This window comes from Mirounga angustirostris, unplaced genomic scaffold (assembly GCF_029215605.1).
Source record: "Mirounga angustirostris isolate CCGP_5_RB_7025 unplaced genomic scaffold, mMirAng1.0.hap1 SCAF_17, whole genome shotgun sequence".
NCBI lineage: Eukaryota > Metazoa > Chordata > Mammalia > Carnivora > Phocidae > Mirounga > Mirounga angustirostris.
The window spans coordinates 31,279,457-31,298,629 of NW_026991725.1; the positions used below are offsets into that span (position 1 = coordinate 31,279,457).

Consider the following 19,173-nt stretch of genomic DNA (forward strand, 5'->3'; position numbering starts at 1 on the left):
TCAGTCGGTTGGGCATCTGACTCCGGTTTCGGCTCAGGTCATGATCTCAGGGTCATGGGATTGAGCCCCATGTTGGGCTTCGCACTCAGGGCTCAGCCTGTTTGCCCCTCTTTCTCCTCCCTACAGGTGCTCGCTCGCTCTCTCAGATAAATAAATAAAATCTTTTTTTTTCTTTTTAAAGAAGCAGATAAACCTTTAAAAAAAAAAAGTCTGAGCACATCAAGGGAAAGAAAATATGGTTTTAGGTTGGCAGAGAAGTAAAGGAAGTACAGAACAAATTCCATTACAGCCGAAGTATGTGTCTAATAAAAAAAAAAATCTCCAAACTCCAGGCATCACTTATTTGAAGCAGTATTCAGGTCAGTAAAATTTTAGCATGTAGGCAGGCATTCTGTAGCATGTTTGCCAGTCACTTCCCCTCTGTGGTATTTGGATGACCTGTATGCTTGCTTTTTCTCACCTCTTCACAGTTACTTTTTCCAGGAGTATTTGGTTACCCGTTGGCTGCTTTCATCTTGCTTCTTTCTCTCTCCTTGAAGAACCAAGAATTTGAGTATTATGAAAATTTGACCCCATCTGTATTTGCCAAATTATAATGCAGTTTGACTCAAAAGGTTTTTTTGTTGTTGTTGTTGTTTTGGTTTTTGTGCCCAACTATGGATGGTGTAAGCCAAAAGAAAGCCCCATTGCCCTGTTCTTCCATTCAGAGCTTCCATTATGTGCCCTTGCCCATTCTTCCATTCAGAGCTGACATCACCACTGATCCAAACTCTTTCTCTTCTGCTGGTTCATTTTCTCCACTTACAACCTAAATCTCCTCTCATTTGCTTTGTGGACTCTGAGTCATTAATCCACATGCAGTTGTGTATTCAAAAAGGCCATGAGAACAGTGAGTGCCTTAAGGAAAGGAAATAAAAATTATGAAATAATTAGATAGGGAGCCATTGTGTACCATTTGGAATACTTTCCTACAGTTATTGCTTTTCCTCAAGAAAGAAATATTACAAGTTTTAAACTTACAGAATTTTTTAATTATCAAAAGAATGGAGAGACTTCTTGCATGAAGGCAGTAAAATTTATCTGTGGGTGGCAAAAGAAACACAACATAAAATGGGAGAATTGACCAGTATAATCCTGTGGGTGGGCCTCAGCAGTATGCCATAGTTTGTATGAGAATATCGTGGTTCTCTGTGGTATTGTTCTAGAGAATGTGTCTGTCTGTGTGTATATATAAATTACATTGTGTGTTTACTATTCACTGACTATTAAATCTTCATCTTAGATCTAACTTTCTCAGGCAAAACTTGGATAATCAGAGGTTTATTTGTCCTTACATTCTTTTATTGCCTTAAAAGCTACCTCCATTTCCCCTGAAGGGAGTTCCCTTTATTCATTGCACAAATACTTACTGAATGCCCACTATGTGACAGGCATATAATTAAGTACACAGGAGGGGCGCCTGGGTGGCTCAGTCAGTTAAGTGTCTGCCTTTGGCTCAGGTCATCATCTCGGGGTCCTGGGATTGAGCCCCACATTGGCCTCCCTGCTCAGCGAGGAGTCTGCTTCTCCCTCAGCCTCTGCCTTTCCCCACCGCATGTGTTCTCTCTCTTCCTTTCTCTCACTCTCTCTTGCTCTCTCAAATAAATAAATAAAATGTTTAAGAAAAAGAAGTACGCAGGATTTTGATCAGCAAAACTCCGTCCCCTAATGTGAGCGAGCCTTCCATAAAAGGTATGGGCATGCAGGCTTGGGATGGGTGCACATGGATAACCACCTGCTCAGTCCTATCAGCTAGTACACTCAGGCTGTCAGAGGAGTTGCAGATGCTACAGCCAGATTGTTCTCATGTAGAAGAGAGATGGCAGAGAATAGTAAGAAAATGAACATGTCTGTAGAAGGAACAGGGAGATAGTACGAAAAGCAAAGGCCTAAATGGTTTGGTATAGTTCTGAATCTCTTTTGCTTCTCTGTAGTTCCAGCCAGGATATAAGCTTAGTAATATAGAGAAAGAAGAAAGCAAAAGAGTTAACATTAATGTATAAGAAATGCTTTGAATCAATAAAGATAAGCAGTTTCCCAAAAAATAGGCAAAGGCTATGAGCAGACAGTTTCACAGGGGGGATATAGGACAAATGATTAATAACATGAAAAATGCTTAACTTTAGCCATGGAGAAATGCAAAATATAACAAGGTAACACTTTTGACCTATCAAAAGTGTCAAGGATTGTTTCATTTGATAATTCTCAGTGTAGGTTATAGTTTAGACACCCATGCAAGTTTCATACTGACCCTGAGTTGGTACAGTCACTTGGAGATGTTGGTAATGTAGCTGAGTGTTAAATTTACATATCCTGGAGTCCAGAAACTGTATTCCCATAAAACTATACAAAGATGTTTATTGTTTATAATTGCAGAAATCGGAAGCATTTTCCCTTCACCAGTGTTTCAAAGGAACTTGGAACGAGGGTATCTGTGACCTCCATACTGCTAACGCCAGTGATCATTCTCAGAACTTACTGTCTAGCATGATTCATAAGCCACAGTTGATGACTCCCTTCTCCAAGCACATGCTCTTCTCTTGGCTTCCATTCTTTTGGTTCTTCCTCATTTCCCAGACCACTAAACAGTGGAGTGCCCCTGAGCTCCGTCTTCAGACTTTTGTCTACCTTTATTCTCTATGTAATCTCATTTAGTTTCTTTGCTCTAATTATCACCCATGTGCAGAGCATTTCCAAGTTTGTATCTCCAGCCCAGAGCCCTGCCCTGAATTCCAAACCTATATAGTCAGTTGGCACTAGTCTTCTCTTTATGTCTTTTTTTTTTTTTTTTTTAAGATTTCATTTATTTATTTGGCAGAGAGAGAGAGCGGGCACACGAGCAGGGAGATCAGCAGAGGGAGAGGGAGAAGCAGGCTCCCCGCTGAACAGAGAGCCCAACGTGGGGCTTGGTCCCAGGACCCTGGGATCATGACCTGAGCCAAAGGCAGACTCTTAAACAACTGAGCCACCCAGGCACCCCTCTTTATGTCTAATAAGCATATCAGATCTAATATGTCCAAAACTGAATTCTTCATTTTGTCCCCTTGCTCTAAACCCATTTCTTCCATAGTCTACCACATCTCAGTAACTGTCAATTCTCCTTCTAATTGTTTAAAAACCATGGAGTCATTCTTGTCTCTTCTATCTATTTTATATCCCAATTACAAATCCATCAGCAAATCTTCCTGTTGAGAATATGTCCAGAATCCTACCGCTTCTAACCCCTTCACTACTTGAACTAAACCATGTTCTCCCACTGAAGTTACGGTACTAGCCTCTCAGCTGGATTCTTTTCTCCAACTTTTGTTTCCTTTTAATTTGTTCTCAACAGATCAGAGTAATGCAGTCATGCCTGCTCAAAGGTGCTGAAAATGGCACAAAAAGCCTTGCATGGCCTGTTTCTCCCCATTGTGCTATCTCTTACTGCCCTCTCTCTTCCCTACTGGATTCCATCTACACTGGCTACCTTGCCTCCTCAAATGCTACCTGGCATGTTCTCACCTCAGGGCCTTTGCACTTGGTGTTGCCTATGCCTTAACATTCTTCTCCCACATAGTAAGTAACCATGCCCTGTTCCCTCAGTTCTCTAGTCTCTGCTTCAGTTTACCCTGTTAGAGAGGCATACCCTAACTATACTGTAGAAAAGAGCAACTCCTCCCTGCCCACCCCACACAGTGTCTAGCTCCTGTGTCCTACTGTTTCTCCTTAGTCTTATCTCCAGCTGACCTGCTATAATTTACTTCTTTGTCTGACTCCTCCCTACCCGCGCCCCCCCACCCCCCATGTAAACTCATCAGGTCAAGGACTTTGCTTTGTTCACTTTTGTATCTCCAACAGATCTTCTCTAACAGAAACCCGGGGCAGTTCTATGTTGCATGAATTGATAAGACATCCTTCACATATGTCTAGTGGAATGCTACACAGTTGACAGAAGAAGTGAGATAGGTATATATAGTTTTTTTTTTTTTTTTTAAGGTTTTATTTATTTAAGAGAGAGTGTGTTCCCATGAGTGGGGCAGGGCACGTAGAATAAGAGAGTGAGGGAGAAGCAGACTCCCCACCGAGCAGGAAGCCTGATACAGGGCTCAATCCCAGAACCCAGAGATCATGACCTAAGCCAAAGGCAGATCCTTAACCAACTGAGCCACCCAGGCGCCCCTAGGTATATATAGCTGACCCTTGAACGACACGGGGTTAGGGCACCAATACCCCCTATGCAGTCAAAAATCATGCAGTATAATTTTTGACTTCCTAAAACTTAACTCCCCAAACTTTACTAATAGCCTACTGTTGACCAGAAACCTTGCTGATAACATAAACAGCTGGTCAACACATATTTTGTAAGTTAATTATATTATATATGGTATTCTAAAAGTAAGCTAGAGAAAAAATGTTACTGAGAAAATCATAGGAGAGGTCACTTTGGGTGGCTCAGTCGGTTAAGTGTCTGCCTTTGGCTCAGGTCATGATCCCAGGGTCCTGGGATCGAGCCCACTATCAGGATCCCTGCTCATCGGGGTGTCTGCTTCTCCCTCTCCCTCTGCCCCTACCCCCCACTTGTGCTCTCTCTCTCTCTCTCAAATAAATAAAAATAAAATCTTCAAAAAAAAATCATAGGAGAGGGGTGCCTGGGTGGCTCAGTCAGTGAAGCGTCTGACTTCAGCTCAAGTCATGATTGCATGGTCTTCGGCTTGAGCTCAGCTTCCATCTCTGCGCTCAGCTGGGAATCTGCTTGTCCCTGTCCCTCTCACTCTGCCCCTCCCCCTGCTCATGCTCTCTCTCTTTCAAATAAATAAAATCTTAAAAAAAAAAAAAATCATAGGAGAAAATACATTTGCATTACTGTACTTATCAAAAAAAATCCACATGTAAGTGGACCTGTGCAGTTCAAAGCCCTGTTATTCCAGGGTTGACTGTATATGCTAACAATGAAAGATGTCTCCATGTGTGTTGATAGATAAAAATAGCAGGTGGCAGAATATTGAGTTTGATTCTTTAAATGTTTAAAATTACATTGCTAACATAATTATATGTGGTTTTTTATGAGGGCAAGGAGGGGCAGAGGGAGAATCTTGAGCAGGCTCCATGCCCAGCGTGAGCCCAGTGCAGGGCTTGATCTCATGACCTGAGCTGAAATCAAGAGTTGGTCACTTAACCAACTGAGCCACCCACGTGCCGCAGTTTTGTATGTTTTAACACAGGAAATTTGATTTCTTTTTCTTTTTTTATTGAAGTATACTTAACATACAGGAAGTTTGATTTTTTTAATTAAAAGTTAATTTTCTAAATTGTAAAATAGTACATAGATATGGCCCACAAAAAATTAAAAGTGTTGGAGAAGAGTGAAAGGGAAAGTCTTTTTCTTTGCACCTGTCAGAGATGTAACCACTGTCCACAGTTTTAGATTTTCTACTGATTTACCATTTTAACTTCAAATAATGTAACTCTTATTTAATTAACTTTAAACAAGATCTCTCTGCTCCCCATTATAGGAGATGAGTTTAACATATTCAAACTATCACCCAGCTGCTTTCTCATCTTTCAGTTTTTTAGTTATTGTCACACTATGTGTGTGTGATGCTGGGTTTTTTCCTTTTAACTATATATTTTATTTTAGCTAATTTTCTGTTTTATAAATTATTCTAAAACTTGAAAACATGTAAGGAACATTTATAATACTGTGGTGGTTTCATTATTAGGCAAAGCAAAACCAAGTGATCTTACTGGATTCACAAAAAAAACCATCCTCGTTGTTGATTAAATTTGATCCATTGAGACAATTCTAGTTATCAGGGGCTTTTGGATCTTCTTCTTCTTCTTCTTCTTCTTTTTTTTTTTTTTTAATGTCAGGTTTATTATTTCCTTGAAAGCTACATCTTTTAACATTATATATGTTCTTAAAAGCTTTGATTTTTAAAAATATACTTTTGTATTGAGTATTTTAAAGTACATTTCAGAAATCCTGACCCTCCTATCTCTGAATAACTTAACAGGCGTTTTCTAAGAAATATTAACATTTTCCTAGATTGTTGAATTAACATTATCACATTTACGTTTTATTGGTGTCTATTCTTATGTAAAATAGAACTTTCCTCTCATCATCTGGCCCTATTTGGCTACACTGACATAGACTTCCTCTAGAAAGGCAGGTTAAATGCTTCGTTCTTACCTTTTAATTACCAATTTTAATTTTTTGAATAAAATTTTAGGGTTTTTTTTTTTTTTTTTTTTTTAGATTTTATTTATTTGAGAGAGAGAGAGAGAGAGCATGAGAGGGGGGAGGGTCAGAGGGAGAAGCAGACTCCCTGCTGAGCAGGGAGCCCGATGCGGGACTCGATCCCGGGACTCCAGGATCATGACCTGAGCTGAAGGCAGTCGCTTAACCAACTGAGCCACCCAGGCGCTCCTAAATAAAATTTTAATTTTTAAAGTAAGGAGGAGTAGCTGTATGAAATGGTGACAAATAACTTCCTCTTCTTTGATTATTATTCCGGCCTCGTGGGTTTTCATGGGTGTGTATCCAAAGGTATAATCAGTCCTCCTGGTGTTCAGTGGGTCACAGCCTTTTTTACCCTTTCATCAGTTGATGAACGTTTGTGTTGTTTCCACTTTTTGGCTATTATGAATAATACTGCTGTGAACATTCATGTCCAAGTTTTTGAATAGGCATATATTGTCATTCTTTTAGGTATATACTGAAGAGTGGGGTTGTTGGGTCATATGGTAACTATTTCTGAGGAACTGCCAAACTGTTTTTCAGAGCGGGTGTACCATTTTACACACCCAGCAGCAGTGTGTCACATCCTTGTCAACGCTTGTTGTTGTCTGTTGTTTCGATTCTAGCCATCCTAGTCGGTGTGAAGTGACATCTCATTGTGGTTTTGATTTGCATTTCCTGAATACTAACGATATTGAGCATTTTTTTCATTTGCTTATGACCATGTGTATATCTTCTTTGGAAAAACATCTATATAAATCCTTTGCCCATTTTTAAATTGGGTTGTCTTTTATTGTTGAGTTGTAAGGGTTTGATTTTAATTTTGAAGAAGTCCAGTTTATCTATTTTTTCTTTTGTTACTTACGCTTTTAGTGTTGTAGCTAAGAAGGCTTTACTTAACATAAGGTCATGAAACTCTCCTCCTGTACTTTCTTCTCAATGTCCTTTTAGCCCTTATATTTAGGTCTGTGATCCATTTTGTATTATTTTTTTATGTATGGTATCAGGAGTGGGGTCCAACTTTATTCTTTTGCATGTGGATATCCAGTTGTCCCAGCACCATTGGTGTGAAAAGACTGTTCTTTCTCCATTGAATTGTCTTGGCACCCTTGTCAGAAATCAGTTGACCATAAATGTAAGGGGTTTATTTCTGGACTCTCAGTTCTCCTCAATCGATCTGTAAGCCTATGCTTATTATGTCAGTATCTTGTAGCTTTGTAGTAATTAAGTTTTGAAATCAGGCAATGTAATTCCTTCAACTTTGTTCTTTTTCAGGATTGTTTTGGCTGTGGGATCTCTTGCATTTCTGTAAGAATTTTAGGATCAGCTTTTCAGTTTCTACAAACAAACCACCTGGGATTTATAGCAGTTATGCTGAATCTGTTGATCAATTTCGGGAGTATTGCCCTCTTAAGTCTTTCATCCCATGAACATGAGAGAACTGTCCATTTATTTAGGTCCCTTTGTTTTCTTTTAATAATGTTTGCAGTTTTCAGTGTATAGATGTTACCCTTTTGTTAAAATTATTTCTAAGTATTTATTCTTTCTGATGCTATTGCAAATACAAGTTTTCTTTATTTTATTTTCAGATTGCCCATTGCTAGAGAAATAGTTAATTTTTATATATTGGTCTTACATCCTGCAATCTTGTTGAGCTTGTGTTTTAGTTCTAATAATTTTAATGTAGGATTTTCTGTATATAGCATCATGTCTTCTGCAAATAGAGATAGTTTTACTTCTTCTTTTCCAATCTGGTTGACTTTTATTTTCTTGCCTCATTGCCCTCTAATACAATGTTGAATAGAAGTGGTTCAAGTGGACATCCTGTCTTGTCTTGTTCTTGATCGTAGGGGGAAAGCACATGATCTTTGACAGTGTTATGTTAGCTGTATGTTTTTTCAGAGATGCCTTTTTGGGGGTTGAAAAAGTTCCCTTCTATTCTGAGTTTGTTGAGTGTCTTTATCATTAAAGAGTGCTGGATCAGGGAAATACAAATCAAAACCACAGTGAGATACCACCTCACACCAGTCAGAATGGCTAAAATTAACAAGTCAGGAAATGATAGTTATTGGTGAGGATGTGGAGAAAGGGGAACCGTCTTGCACTGTTGGCGGGAATGCAAGCTGGTGCAGCCACTCTGGAAAACAGTATGGAGGTTCCTCAAAAAGTTGAAAATAGAGCTACCCAATGACCCAGCAATTACACTACTAGGGATTTACCCCAAAGATATAAATGTAGTGATCTGAAGGGGCTCCTGCACTCCATTGTTTATAGCAACAATGTGCACAATAGCCAAACTATGGAAAGAGCCCAGATGTCCATTGAGAGATGAATGGATTAAGAAAATGTGCGTGCGTGTGTGTGTGTGTGTGTGTATAGATGTGGTATATATACATACACATACAAACATACAATGGAATATTACTCAGCCATCAAAAAAAAAAAGAAATCTTGCCATTTGCAAGGACATGGATGGAACTAGAAGGTATTATACTGAGCAAAATAAGAGAAAAGCAATTATATGATTTCACTCATACGGAATTTAAGAAACAAAACAGAGGAGCATAGGGGAAGGGAGAGAAAAATAAAACAAGATGAAATCAGAGAGGGAGACAAACCATAAGAGACTCTTAATCATAGGAAATAAACTGAGGGTTGCTGGAGGGGAAGGGGTTGGGGGAATGGGGTAACTGGGTGATGGACATTAAGGAGGGCACAAGATGTAATGAGCACTGGGTGTTATATAAGACTGATGAATCACTGAACTCTGCCTCTGAAACTAATAATATACTATGTGTTAATTGAATTTAAATTTAAAAAAATGAGAGTGTGCTGGGTGCTTTTTCTGTATCAGTTGAGATAATCATGTGGTATCTTTTTGTTCTTGAAGTCTCTCCACTACTTTTTTCTCCATTAATGCTGCTTGTTCTAGTAGGCTTTTTTACTCTTAAAACATACCTTTTTACCTCAGAAATTTTTATTTTACTGTTCCTTGATTATTTCTTTCTCTTTGTTCTTTTCCTCTGGAAAGTCTAATAGATTGTTTTGGAACCTCTGTGTTGTTCATGTTTCTTAACTTTTCTTTCCTGCTTTGACTTTCTGTTTTATCTTCTGGGAGATTTTCTTGACATTGTCTTCCAGATGACTGATTCTGTATTCAACTATGTTCATTTTATTATTTAGCTAATCTATTCAGTTTTCAAATTTTTAATAATCTATTTTGTTAAGTTTATTTTTCATGTTCTTTGCTGTTTCATCATTTTTATAGCTGTAGTATCCTTTGGCCCTCTTTGAACTTTTTACTTTTAAAGTTGTTTTTATTGAATTATCTGTTTTCTCTTGGATCTTTTGTCTTTTCATGTTGGATCTTCCCTTTTGTGCTGTTGGTTTCTTGAAAATGTGTGTTTGGGGACGCCTGGGTGGCTCAGTCAGTTAAGCATCTGCCTTCAGCTCAGGTCATGATCCCAGGGTCCTGGGATTGAGTCCTGCATTGGGCTCCTTGCTCACCGGGGAGCCTGCTTCTCCCTCTCCCTCTGCCTGCTACTCTGCCTGCTTGTGCTTTCTCTCTCTCTCTCTCTCTGACAAATAAATAAAATCTTTTTTTAAAAAAGAAAATGTGTGTTTGGCTTTAGCTGAATGAATTAGGGTGGTTAATAGAGGTTGGCATGTCTTTTCCTGTCCAAGTGGCATAGTGCTGCTTCCCAAGTAGTGGGAGGGCTGACTGTGAGCTCTGAGTGTCTGGTAAACTTTGGGCAGAAAGACCAGCTCTTCTACAGATGTCAAAATAAGGAGGGCTTTGTTTTGATGAGTAAACTCTTTTACTCTTTAAGTACATTCCATTGTATCCGTTGTGGAAGGCGGGGGTACTGTACTTTCTTTGCTTTTTTCCTCAAGCCACAGTATTCATACCAGGAGTCATCCCTCCCACTTTTGTTTCATTTTTAAATATTTACTTTTTTTTTTTTCGGCTTTATTTAAGACATCTGTTCTTGTGCTTTGTCCTGGGGTCAGAGGTGGTAGTATCCATGCCCCTCAGTATGCAAGGGGGGATCAAGGGGACCTTTACTGGACCTTATAGGTTTTAAATTGTGTGGTAATTGTCACATACGTACTCCTGATTTTTGCAAATGTAAGTCTCAGTATAAAAGCTTTTCAGGAACTCCCTTGAAAAGGCCCAGCCTGTTTCACTGTTGATGTTTTGAGCTATGAATTTCTTTATTTCACTTTTTCTGTCAATTTGAAGCCAGCTACTTTTGAATGTTTCTTAAAATTTAAAATTTTAAAATATTTCTGATCCATGGCTCTGTCTTGTTTCTTAGTGCTATTATGATTTCATTTTAAAAATATCTTTGCAGGGGCGCCTGCGTAGCTCAGTCGTTAAGCGTCTGCCTTAAGCTCAGTTGGATCATCAAGAGTTGGATGCTTGACGGACTGAGCCACCCAGGTGCCCCAGTCATGTGCTTATTGGCTCTTATTATAATTATAGTTCTAACAGTCATATTTGTTTAGAAATACACTTTAAAAGAAGAGGATTTGTAAGAGCAATCTAATGATAACTGAAGGAGATAATGCTCCTATACTTCAGTATAACACTTGAGGTTCATAATTATGACCCTTATTAACTATTAAGAGAGAAAGAAAAAAGCTTGGGGCGCCTGGGTGGCTCACTTGGTGAAGCGTCTGCCTTCGGCTCAGGTCATGATCCCAGGGTCCTGGGATCGAGCCCCACATCGGGCTCACTGTTCTGTGGGAAGCCTGCTTCTCCCTCTCCCACTCCCCCTGCTTGTGTTCCCTCTCTCACTGTGTCTCTCTCTGTCAAATAAAGAAATAAAATCTTAAAAACAAAAAAAAAAAGCTTTGCTGCATCATAGAAAGAGTAAAGAACATTTTCAGTTATTTGGACTTCGCTACAGCTGGCTCTAATCACAGCTCTAGCACTTACAGGCTGTGCATGTTGCTCGACCTCTTTGAGACTGATTTCACATTTTTTACTTCTTTGACACCCACATCAGTCTTCTCCCTTCCCCTTGTGTTCACCTATACATTCTCTCCTAGGAATGATCTGATCATCTGCTCTCCTTGACTGCTTATTTCCTTCAAATCTTAACCCTGATACCACTTTCCCGAGGAATTCATCCCTGACTCTAGATTAGATTTTGTGCCCTGTTGTATACTTTTATAGCACTTATCTCAGTTGGAATTTTGTGTTTATTATATGATTATTTAACAGTTTCTTTCAATAAATATTTACTGAGTGCTTAATAAATCTTTTCCGGGGGGTGCCTGTGTGGCTCAGTTTGTTAAGTGACTGCCTTCGGCTCAGGTCATGATCCTGGAGTCCCTGGATCGAGTCCTGCATCGGGCTCCCTGCTCGGCAGGGAGTCTGCTTCTCCCTCTGACCCTAACCCTTCTCATGTGCTCTCTCTCATTCTCTCTCAAATAAATAAATAAAATCTTAAAAAAAAAAAAATCTTTTCTGGGATTGTAAGCTTTATTAAGGCAGAATAAAGACTGGGCCTGTGGGTTTTATGTCTGTTTTACTTGGTCATTGTGTCCCTAACACCCAACATAGTGCTCAGACATAGGGAGTGAGCAGTTGTTGAATGAATAAATACAGATGGAGATAATACTGCCTACCCTACTTACAGGGCTGTTGTGAGCCTTCAGAATGATTATGTGTATGAAGTGCTTATTAGCTTGCTTGTGGCCTGGTTGGGACAGTATCCCTAATTGTTAATGGGAGCTAGTCAGTCTGCTGTGGCTCGTGAGAGTGGTTCTTGTGGATACAGGTAGCCCTTAATTCATGCTCTCCCATTTACTAGCTCTCTGACCCTGCAGAGGTGCTTAATATCTCTGATTTGCATTTTCTTTATAAATGGAAATAATAATAACTATTTTATAGGGTTTTGTAAGGATTGGCCTGTGACCATCACAGTCAAGCAGTTAGCAGACAGTACTCAGTAGGTAGTGGGCATAGCATTGGTCCAATGTTAATGAATAAGAGAAATAGGGCACCTGGATGGCTCAGTTGGTTAAGCGACTGCCTTCGGTTCAGGTCGTGGTCCCGGAGTCCTGGGATCAAGTCCCACATCGGGCTCCCAGCTCAGCGGGGAGCCTGCTTCTCCCTCTGACCCTCTACCCCTCGTGCTCTTTCTCACTCTCTCTCTCTCTCAAATAAATAAATAAAATCTTTTTAAAAAAATAAGAGAAATAGTGGGCGCCTGGGTGGCTCAGTTGGTTAAGCGACTGCCTTCGGCTCAGGTCATGATCCTGGAGTCCCAGGATCGAGTCCCGCATCGGGCTCCCTGCTCAGTGGGGAGTCTGCTTCTCCCTCTGACCCTCCCCCCTCTTATGTACTCCCTCTCTCTCATTCTCTCTCTCTCAAATAAAAATAAATAAAATCTTAAAAAAAAAGAGAGAAATAGTTAAGGAATATATAGAAAGTATCAAAATTCACATATGTGGAAACACTACATTCTCTGATAGATGGTAACAGTAGATGTATTGCTATTAGCCCATAATCCTCAGAATATCCAGTATTTCCTAATTATGTCTGTGATGGGTTGTATCATGTTAAGTTTAGTCTTGTTTTTAAGAGGACTTTGGGGGTGATACGCCTGGGTGGAACAGTCAGTTAAGTGTCTGACATCGGCTCAGGTCATGATCTTGGGGTCCTGGGATCAAGCCCCACATCTGGTTCTGCATTCAGCAGGGAGTCTGCTTGTCCCTCTCCCTCTGCCTCTGCCCCATGCACCCCCCCCCATCATTCTCTCTCTCTCAAATGAATAAAATCTTAAAAAAGTAAAACAACTTTTGGGAGTATGATTATATATTCCTAAATAGTTGAATTCTTTTGAGACTTAAGCCTTCTAAATTTTAAGATGCCTTAGAATGCCCTATCACTTGTGTATAAAAGTTATGATCATCCAAGTGACAGTGTTGGAAATCATCCTGGATTTTTGGACGACTGTGTGTTCATGGATAATGTGTGTGGATTTAGAAGATTATTCTGAATAGTAGTTCACAGTTCTTTCTGCCCAGAGTTCCAGGCATCCCCCGGGCATTGGATGCTTCACCAGCCTTTTCTGACAAAGGCATGTTGCCATATAAGTGAAAAGGACATGTTATTACAGGAATAACTTTTAATTTTCTCTAATTTACATATTTAAAAATTCGTTTGGGCACATTTGATACTTAAGACTATTTACAGGGACATGATCCATGCTATCATGTTAAACCTTGCTTCTCATTTAAATTGTTTTACTTTCATCTTGGCTATATGGCCCTGACTTCTGACTTTCATCAGAAGGAGTTTGTTTTGTATAATTGTTTGCATTCATACAAGTGTTTGTGGAGGGGGATGCTTGGCTGGCTCAGTTGGTGGAACATGTGACTCTTGATCCCAGGTTTGTGAGTTCGAGCCCCACATTGGGTATAGAGATTACTTTAAAAAAAAATAAAAAATCTAAAAAACAAAACGAAACAGCAAATGTCTATGGAGAAAGATGCAAAACTTTCTAGTGATTGGTTGATGTACCTTTATTACAGGCTCAGCAAAACAGTCCCTCCTCTACGGGATCTGGCAACACAGAGCATTCCGGCAGCTCCCAAAAACAGATCTCCATCCAGCACAGACAGACCCAGGTAGGTTGGTGACCAATATACAGAGGAAAAGATGTGCTTAGGAATAAATGCTAACCACATATAAAATCTGTGAGTCCTCTCTTTGTCTTTCCTTTATTTCTCCGACTTTACCTCATTATTTGTGTGTATTTTACTCAGAACTTGTATTTTGCGTATTAAAGTCTTTTGGAAGGTGCTTTAACTTTTTGAGGTGTTTCTTTACCATTCTGGTGTGTTGCAGAGAAATGCTTATACTGTAGCATGGTACTGAAAAAGCACTTACTTTGGAGACCTCTAGGGCTGGGTTCAGATCCTGCCTCTACAACTTACACTATCTTTTTGGGCCTCAGTTCTTGAATACAAATCATCTGTAAAATGTGGTTGATTCTAGTTCTCTCAGACAATGTATGCAAAATGCTTATTAGGGCAAGCCTTTTAATACACTTCAGTGAATGTTAATTCCCTACTTTATGAAAGTAGTTAATTTATTCCTTGTACCTGCTTATTTGACAAGACCTAACTAGACTCCTTTAACATGTGGCACACGAACATAATTTCCTCTGTAAAGTTTTCAGAAACTCTTTTTAATTTAGGGAATGTTGTGAACATTCAAAGTTAGTATCTGAAAAGGATAGTGGATACATCCTCCATTCTGTAGTGTTGAGCTAGCCAAATAGTACACTGTGTTTTCTTTCTTTTTTTTTTTTTTTAAAGATTTTATTTATTTATTTTGAGAGAGAGACACACAGCGAGAGAGGGAACACAAGCAGGGGGAGTGGGAGAGGGAGAAGCAGGCTCCCCGCAGAGCAGGGAGCCCGATGCGGGGCTCGATCCCGGGACCCTGGGATCATGACCTGAGCCGAAGGAAGACGCTTAACCAACTGAGCCACCCGGGCGCCCTACACTGTGTTTTCTTGAAGCCTCTTGGCAGTGTGTTACCTTCAAGACAAGATGCTTGGCAATTTAAGAGAATTTCTTAAATCTTAAGAGCTATACAGTTGTCAGGAGTAGATTTTAATTTTATTTGAATGAGCAGCTTTTGGACAGTTGAACCAGACTTTTGATTCAGAAAACTTCATTTCTCCCCTTCTGATTGTTCTTTGTTTCCACTAGGTGGCATGTTAGTTCTTTAGAGATTTGGTTCCTCTCTCCTCTGAACTCCTTTTCTATTCACAGTTAGTTTCATTTCTAGAGTAGTATGTTTCTGTATTGCTCAATGCACAATCATTTGAGAATTCATATATTTGATACCAGAGTTAACATTGAAGTGCAGGTGTAGCAAAATATAAGGCTTAAAGAATGGGTTGAGAAAAGCAGATTTAATTTCTTTAGCCATGTGATTCCAGGCTGTGTTAGCAAGTCCTTTTTTCCCCCAGAAAAGTAATGAGAAAAGTATGATGACATGTAGTATTTTGAGACTAATCTTAATTTGTTTTCTCTTTGTATAGTCTGACCTCACAATAGAAAAAATATCTGCACTAGAAAACAGTAAGAATTCTGACTTAGAAAAGAAGGAAGGAAGAATAGATGATTTGTTAAGAGTAAGTATTAAAATGTGGTAAGAGATTTTATAACAAGCACTGATTGATACTATGTATATTTGGATTATGCACATATCATAATTACTGTCAACCAAATAACAAATATTAATAAACATTTGGATATTTTCCTTTAATCTGAGGGAATCTGAGTAGGAACTAGGATCAAACCTATATTCTAAGCTTTATCTTTAAATTGGAAATCTTATGTTGTAGGATTTTAATATTTAAATATATACTAGAGAAATAGATACATGGAGTATGTGTTTCATCTGGAACTGTGAGAAACAACATAAAATACTGTTTCTATTCCAGAGAAGTTTTTGTAATATTCTTGAATTTTTAAAACTATTTCATAGGTACTTTTCAGCCCGGCTGCTTTTGCATTTTGTGTCTTTTTTTTTTTAAGATTTTATTTATTTATTTGACAGAGAGAGACAACAGTGAGAGAGAAAACACAAGCAGGGGGAGTGGGAGAGGAAGAAGCAGGCTTCCCGCTGAGCAGGGAGCCCGATGCGGGGCTTGATTCCAGGACCCTGGGATCATGACTTGAGCTGAAGGCAGCTGCTTAACGACTGAGCCACCCAGGCACCCTAGCATTTTGTGTCTTTTATATCAGTATTCGTCTAAAGGTTTTTGTGCTTACAAGAGAAACTTCAAAAATACCTAATCTGGAATTTAAAAGATACTTTTAGGAAATACACCATGATATTTTAAAAAGATATTTTTCATATGCAATTTAGCATATTGACTGACCCCTTCTTTAAAAAACTTTGTCGGGGCGCCTGGGTGGCTCAGTCATTAAGCGTCTTCCTTCGGCTCAGGTCATGATCCCAGGGTCCTGGGATCGAGCCCCGCATCGGGCTCCCTGCTCAGCGGGAAGCCTGCTTCTCCCTCTCCCACTCCCCCTGCTTGTGTTCCGTCTCTCGCTGTGTCTCTCTGTGTAAAATAAATAAAATCTTTAAAAAAAAATAAAAAATAAAAAACTTTTTTTTATTATAAAAGCAGTATATGCTCTTTATAAATTTAGAGAATACTGAAAAATATGACACCCATAATTCCATTAACCAAGTAAAACATTTGGTACATTTCCTTCAGTAATTTTGAGCCATTTGTAGTGTGTGTATATATACACATATATAAATGCATATATAAATAAGTCTTACTGATGTATAAATAAAATTGATTAATAATTTTATCTTCTCCAGTGATTTAGAAGGTATAGGTTTGATCATCATTTGTACTAATGCAGTAGTTTTCCAGCTGGCTCCATGGGGCCTTGAAGGTTCTGTTGGAGGAACCTCCAGGGCTCCCATGACACAGATGGGTGGGGATCTGCAGTTTTTCTTTATTATTGGGTAAGATGGTTTGAAGAAAGGGTTTTGTTTATTAACAATAATAGTAATGTTTATTAATAAAGATAATAAAAGTTACTGTGATTATCTCCCTCTAGAAGATTTTACCTCTAGTCCGTAATTATCAAAATCAAAATCAAAAAGTAGTGTATTTGACTCCCTCCTGTATAAAACCTGGAATTGAGCACATATCTAAACCATAAGCCAGTTCCATCCACGTCGTTGCAAATGGCAAGATCTCATTCCTTTTGATGGCTGCATAATATTCCATTGTGTATATAGACCACATCTTCTTTATCCATTCATCTGTCGATGGACATCTTGGCTCTTTCCACAGTTTGGCTATTGTGGACATTGCTGCTATAAACATAGGGGTGCACGTACCCCTTCGGATCCCTACTTTTGTGTCTTTGGGGTAAATACCCAGTAGTGCAATTGCTGGATCATATGGTAGCTCTATTTTCAACTTTTTGAGGAACCTCCGTACAGTTTTCCAGAGTGGCTGCACCAGCTTGCATTCCCACCAGCAGTGTAGGAGGGTTCCCCTTTCTCCGCATCCCCGCCAACATCTGTCGTTTCCTGACTTGTTAATTTTAGCCATTCTGACTGGTGTGAGGTGGTATCTCATTGAGGTTTTGATTTGGATTTCCCTAATGCTAAGCGATATTGAGCACTTTTTCATGTGTCTGTTGGCCATTTGGATGTCTTGTTTGGAAAAATGTCTGTTCATGTCTTCTGCCCATTTCTTGATTGGATTCTTTGTTCTTTGGGTGTTGAGTTTGATGAGTTCTTTATAGATTTTGGATACTAGACCTTTATCTGATATGTCATTTGCAAATATCTTCTCTCATTCTGTCGGTTGTCTTTTGGTTTTGTTGACTGTTTCCTTTGCTTTGCAAAAGCTTTTTATCTTGATGAAGTCCCAATAGTTCATTTTTGCCCTTGCTTCCCTTGCCTTTGGCGATGTTTCTAGGAAGAGGTTGCTTCGGCTGAGGTTGAAGAGGTTGCTGCCTGTGTTCTCCTTTAGGATTTTGATGGACTCCTGTCTCACATTGAGGTCTTTCAACCATTTGGAGTCTCTTTTTGTGTGTGGTGTAAGGAAATGGTCCAGTTTCATTCTTCTGCATGTGGCTATCCAATTTTCCCAACACCATTTGTTGAAGAGACTGTCTTTGTTCCATTGGACATTCTTTCCTGCTTTGTCGAAGATTAGTTGACCATAGAGTTGAGGGTCCATTTCTGGGCTCTCTACTCTGTTCCACTGACCTATGTGTCTGTTTTTGTGCCAGTACCATGCTGTCTTGATGATGACAGCTTTGTAATAGAGCTTGAAGTCCGGAATTGTGATGCTGCCGGCTTTGCTTTTCTTTTTCAACATTCCTTTGGCTATTCGGGGTCTTTTCTGGTTCCGTACAAATTTTAGGATTATTTATTCCATTTCTTTGAAAAAAGTGGATGGTATTTTGATGGGGATTGCATTGAATATGTAGATTGCTCTAGGTAGCATTGACATCTTCACAATATTTGTTCTTCCAATCCATGAGCATGGAACGTTTTTCCATTTCTTTGTGTCTTCCTCAATTTCTTTCATGAGTATTTTATAGTTTTCTGAGTACAGATCCTTTGTCTCTTTGGTTAGATTTATTCCTAGGTATCTTATGGTTTTGGGTGCAATTGTAAATGGGATCGACTCCTTAATTTCTCTTTCTTCCGTCTTGTTGTTGGTGTATAGGAATGCCACTGACTTCTGTGCATTGATTTTATATCCTGCCACTTTACTGAATTCCTGTATGAGTTCTAGCAGTTTTGGGGTGGAGTCTTTTGGGTTTTCCACATAAAGTATCTATCATCTGCAAAGAGTGAGAGTTTGACTTCTTCTTTGCCAATTTGGATGCCTTTGATTTCTTTTTGTTGTCTGATTGCTGTGGCTAGAACTTCCAATACTATGTTGAATAGCAGTGGTGATAGTGGACATCCCTGCCGCGTTCCTGACCTTAGGGGGAAAGCTCTCAGTTTTTCCCCATTGAGAATGATATTCGCTGTAGGTTTTTCATAGATGGCTTTTATGATATTGAGGTATGTACCCTCTATCCCTATACTCTGAAGAGTTTTGATCAAGAAAGGATGCGTACTTTGTCAAAAGCTTCTTCTGCATCTGTTGAGAGGATCATATGATTCTTGTTCTTTCTTTTGTTAATGTGGCAGTATATTTTTTAAATCATAGTTTTTGTCTTCTTACTTTTAGTTGACTGACATACATTTTAAGTAATTAGTTTTGAAGAAGGATATATCAGTGTTAAGTTTTTTGTTTCCTTGTAGATCTGAGAATTCTCTCTCTTGCCTTCCCATATAAAAGGTATTTTGTGAACAAAACCCAGACTCAGAACAATAAAGTAAATTC

General features: G+C 39.1%; 1 protein-coding gene across 12 annotated transcripts in view; it reads left to right on the forward strand.

Moving 5' to 3' along the window:
* Positions 1-19,173, forward strand: part of TLK2 (tousled like kinase 2) — a 123,093-nt gene that overhangs the window by 61,481 nt on the left and 42,439 nt on the right. For all 12 annotated transcript variants that reach the window (XM_064583069.1, XM_064583070.1, XM_064583071.1 and 9 more), the window contains 2 exons: positions 13,805-13,900; positions 15,328-15,420. In XM_064583069.1, coding sequence (XP_064439139.1) covers positions 13,805-13,900; positions 15,328-15,420 — 189 coding nt within the window. The remainder of the gene's footprint in view (positions 1-13,804; positions 13,901-15,327; positions 15,421-19,173) is intronic.